This window comes from Colobus angolensis, unplaced genomic scaffold (assembly GCF_000951035.1).
Source record: "Colobus angolensis palliatus isolate OR3802 unplaced genomic scaffold, Cang.pa_1.0 Scaffold472, whole genome shotgun sequence".
NCBI lineage: Eukaryota > Metazoa > Chordata > Mammalia > Primates > Cercopithecidae > Colobus > Colobus angolensis.
In genome coordinates, this window is record NW_012118177.1 from 394464 (window position 1) to 399526 (window position 5063).

General features: G+C 34.4%; 1 protein-coding gene across 2 annotated transcripts in view; it reads left to right on the forward strand.

Annotated features, from left to right (window-relative positions):
• RNF128 (ring finger protein 128, E3 ubiquitin protein ligase) overlaps positions 1-4638 on the forward strand; it is a 117239-nt gene extending 112601 nt beyond the window's left edge. For both annotated transcript variants that reach the window (XM_011958702.1, XM_011958700.1), the window contains exon 7: positions 3208-4638. In XM_011958702.1, coding sequence (XP_011814092.1) covers positions 3208-3341 — 134 coding nt within the window. In that variant the 3' untranslated portion in view covers positions 3342-4638. The remainder of the gene's footprint in view (positions 1-3207) is intronic.
• The last annotated feature ends 425 nt before the right edge of the window (positions 4639-5063 follow it).

Below are 5063 nucleotides of genomic sequence, written 5' to 3' on the forward strand. Positions count from 1 at the left end.
AAAAAAAAAAAAAAAAGAAAAGCAAATGAAATAGCGATCCATGTTCCTCCTCCTGTATTCTTAATTTGGATAATAGTAATACTCACCCAAGTGCCCCAAAACAGAAACTATGTATATCCCAAATTCTTCCCACTTCCCCTTCCTATTGATTAAATATCTGTGTTCTCAACTCTGTCCCCTAATTTCCAACCTTAATTCCACAGTCATAGTTTGAGCCACTATCTTCTCTTTGCCTATTCCTTCCATTCTTCCTTACCCAAGAAATTAGGGGAGCCCAGTATAACTCCTGTTTCTCCTTTAAGACTGACACCTCTTTGAGAAGCCTCTCTTGACTAGATGTGATGGCCCTACTGTTGGCTTCCACAGAACTTCAATCATTGCACTTACTACACTGAATTGTATTAAAACTTCTAAAGTTCCTTTGGGTAAGAACAGTGTCTTATATTCGCTGTTGTCTATCTAGCACCTAGCACATAGTGGATACTCAAATTTGTGTTGAAAGAATGACCACTTAAACCAGATTTCATTTTGTCTGGGATTACATATTACTAGTTTAAGAATCTTTCGTCTTTTGTATTAGCCATTGATTCTTATGGTGATAGTTGATTTACATAACTTTGTAAATACACATAGTTCATGTTGTGTGTCACATCATTGGGCTAAGTTCTATTAGAGCATTGGTTTTCAAACTATTCATTGAGTCACCTGGAGGGCTTATTAAAACAGAGAGGTCACCATCAGAGTTTCTGACTCAGTGGGTCTTGAGTGATGCCTAGGAATTTTCATTTCTAATAGGTTTCCAGGTGATACTGATGCTACTAGTCCAGGGACCACATTTTGAGAACCATTGAATAAGGGCCCTACTGTCAATTCCGGCTATACATGAAAATCACCTGGAGAGATTTTAAACTTTGCTGATGTTTGGGCTGTAACTCAGAGCAACTGTGATTTAACATGAGGTGCAGGGCCCGGGCACAGGTATTTTTTATTTTACTTTTGAAATGATTTCAGACTGACTGACAAAAACATTTCAAAAATAATACCAACAATGCCCATGTACCCTTTGCCCAGCTTCTCCAAATGTTAACATCTTATGTAACCATATACAATTATCAAAACCAGGAAATTTGCTGATAAAATGTTATTATCAAAACTATAAACTTGACTCATATTTCACCAGTTGGCCCACTAATGTCCTTTTTCTATCCCAGGATCCCACATTGCATTTAATTGTCATGTGTCTTAGTCTTCAATCTGTGACACTTCTTCGTTCTTTGTCTTTCACGACCTTGACACTTCTGAAGATTACTGGTCAGTTATTTTCTAGAGTGTCCCTCAATTTGGGCAAGTCTGCTGTTTCCGAGTGATTAAATTTATTGTCCATTTTTGTCAAGAATACTACAGAACTGATGTTGTGCCCCTTTCAGTGCCCCCATATCATTCCAGGAAGCACATGATGTTGGTGTCTTATTACTGATGATTCAAACTTTGCCCACTTGGTTAAGGTGGTGTCTGCCAGGTTTCTCCCTTTAAAGTTACTATTTTTCCCTTTGTAATTATTAAATATCTTATGGAGAGATACTTGGAGACTACACAAATGTCCTGGTTCTCATCATACTTCTACCCACTACTTTTAGCAATCATTGATGCTTCTTGCTTGCAGTAATTATTGCTGAAGTATTTACCAACTGGTGATTTTCTGTCTCCATCATTCTTTGTACATTTATTGATTAAACTTCTAATGTAAGGAAGAGCTATTCCTTCTCCTCCATTTATTTATTCAATTATTTATTTATTATACTATGGGATCCTAGATGTTTCTTTCATTCTATAATATCATTCTCATCATTTATCCCTTGCTCATATCATCCTAGATTTGGTCATTGGGAACTTGTTCAAGTTGATTTCTGTGTTCTTTCAGCTTTCTTACTTTCTGGTAACACAAGGTGTTCTAGGTCTGGGATTAGCCAACTTTTTCTGTAAGGGGCCACATAGTAAATATGTTAGGCTTTGAAGGCCGTAAGTCTTCATTTTCATACACTTATTTTTTGTTTTTGTTGGTTTGTTTTACAACATTTTACAACCATGATAAACACTTTTAGCTATGGTGGGTAGGCTGGAGTTTGCTGGTCCCTAGGCTAAAATCTAGGTTAACCTTGTACTTTCCCTGTCCTAGCCCTAGAATCAGCCACTTCTTCAGGAGGCCTTTTACTGGAGAATGTTATTTCAAAACCAGAATCTGAGCAATAGACATGTTTATTGCTACTGGGGTGTCATTGCTATTGGCCCTTTTAGTGAACAAGACTAGAAAATATATATATTTACTCTCACAAATATACACATACGTATACATTATTTCTCTGTCATTTTATCTATTTATCTGAAAAACAATGACCCTACTAATACGTCTGATTCCAATCCAACACCACAGGGTTCATCCTGGCCTCTCCCTTTATTTATTTGTAACTCCTTTCTCCAACAGTGAAAGGAGAAAGACTCTTTTTATCCACAGTATTTTTACTTATTTGTTCAATTATAGAATATACATAAAATAGTTTCAGCGTTGCTAACACATACACCTGTGTAAAACAATTTCAGTAACTAGTGTACAATTCCTTTTGTTTTTAGCCTTACAGGTTAGAGTCAAAATACTGTTTTCCAAAGTTATTTAAGTTTAGTTGTTTTCTTCCCCGTGCTCTTCACATGGTTATGTATTTCATTTATAATACAATTAAGTTCATTTATTACTGTTTGTATTCAATTTTGGGCATCCTTCCAACTTCCTGGTTGATTTTTTAAATCTATCTATCTATATTTATGTGTATGAAGAAGCATTGGTAATTTTTTTAAGTTCCCAGGTTTGGACACTTAAAAAATGTATAGCCAGATTTAACAGCTTGTTATATTTAAGGTAAGGAAGAAGTAGAAGACATAATTTTTGCTCTTAAGGAGGCTATAATCTGGGTAGAAATAAACCCATGTATGTGAATCCAAAAAGGGGCAATTATAAATCAATATAATAATGCCATATATGCTTTATATAAGATATAGCATAAATCATATAATTATTAAAGGTATAGGGAATGAGTATGATAATCAGAGTATGATGAAATTAAATAAGAAAGACTTCTTGGAACTAAATGATGAATTTTGTCTTAAAAGAAGAGAGGGGCAAAATCATCCTAAAATTGCTATTTCTTTTTAAAGATGAAAATCTACAGCTGGTAAACCATGAAGCAAATTCTGTGGCAGTGGATGTTGTTCCTCATGTTGACAACCCAACTTTTGAAGAAGATGAAACTCCTGATCAAGAGACTGCTGTTCGAGAAATTAAATCTTAAAGTCTGTGTCAATAGAAAACTTGAACCGTTAGTAATAACAGAACTGCCAATCAGGGCCTAGTTTCTATTAATAAACTGGATAAATTTAATAAAATAAGAGTGATACTGAAAGTGCAAATATTATGCTATAGTTAAATGGCTTAAAATATTTAACCTGTTAACTTTTTTCCACAAACTCATTATAATGTTTTTCATAGGCAAGTTTCCTCTCAATAGTGATAGCAACATTTTTAGACATTCAAAACTGTCTTCAAGAAGTCATGTTTTTCATTTATAACAATTTTCTTATAAAAACATGTTGCTTTTAAAATGTGGAGTAGCTGTAATCACTTTATTTTATGATGGTATCTTAATGAAAAATACTACTACTTTAGCTTGGGCTATATGTGTCAGGGTTTTTCTCCAGGTGCTTATATTGATCTGGAATTGTAATGTAAAAAGCAGTGCAAACTTAGGCTAGTTCTTCTTGAAATGTCTATTTAAGCTACTTTAGGTTAATAGAACAAGATTAAAGCAAAATATTCATTTTAACTTTTTCTTGTTTTTAAAATTAGGCTGAATGTACTTCATGTGAGTGTCAACCATAGTTTATCAGAGATTATGGACTGAATTGATTGGTATTAGTGACATCAACTTGACACAAGATTAGACAAAAAGGTTCCTTACAAAAATACTGTGTAACTATTTCTCAAACTTGTGGGATTTTTCAAAAGCACGGTATATGAATCATCATACTGTTTGAAAATGGTAATGACAGAGTAAGTAACACTAATATTGGTCATTGATCTTTGTGCATGAATTAGTCTACAGAAAAAAATGTTCTGTAAAATTAGTCTGTTGAAAATGTTTTCCAAACAATGTTAGTTTGAAAATTGAGTTTATGTTTGACCTAAATGGGCTAAAATTACATTAGATAAACTAAAATTCTGTCCATGTAACTATAAATTTTGTGAATGCATTTTCCTGGTGTTTGAAAGAGAAGCAGGGGAGAATTCCAGGTGCCTTAATACAAAGTTTGAAGCTTCATCCACCAAAGTTAAATAGAGCTATTTAAAAATGCACTTTATTTGTACTCTGTATGGCTTATCTTTTGTTTTAGAATTTTGTTCAGATTCTAGCAGAACTTAGGCAAAAATAAAACAGACATGTATTTTTGTTTGCTGAATGGATGAAACCATTGCATTCTTGTACGCTGATTTGAAATGCTGTAAATATGTCCCGATTTGTATTGATTCTCTTTAAATATAAAATGTAAATAAAATATTCCAATAAAAGATTGTGTCTGGTGTTAGTTTAACTGTCTGTATTAGGATGTTTCTTGTGTCACTATAAAGGAATACCTGAGACTGGGTAGTATATAAAGAAAACAGGATTAACTGGCTCATGGTTTTGTAAGCTGTATAGTAAGCATGGGGCCAACATCTGCTCCACTTCTGGTAAGGGCCTCAGGAAGTTTACAATCATGATGTGAAGGTTAAGTGGAAGGAAACACACCACATGGCAAGAGCAGGAGGAAGACAGAGAGAAGCAAGATGTCCCAGACTCTTAAACAAGCAGATCTTGCATGAACTGAGTGAGAACTCACTTATCACCAAGGGGATGATACTAAATCATTCATGAGAGATCCACCCCCATGATCCAATCGCCCCCACTAGGCCTCACCCCCAACACTGAGAATCACATTTCAACATGAGATTTGGAAGGGACAAATATACAAACCTT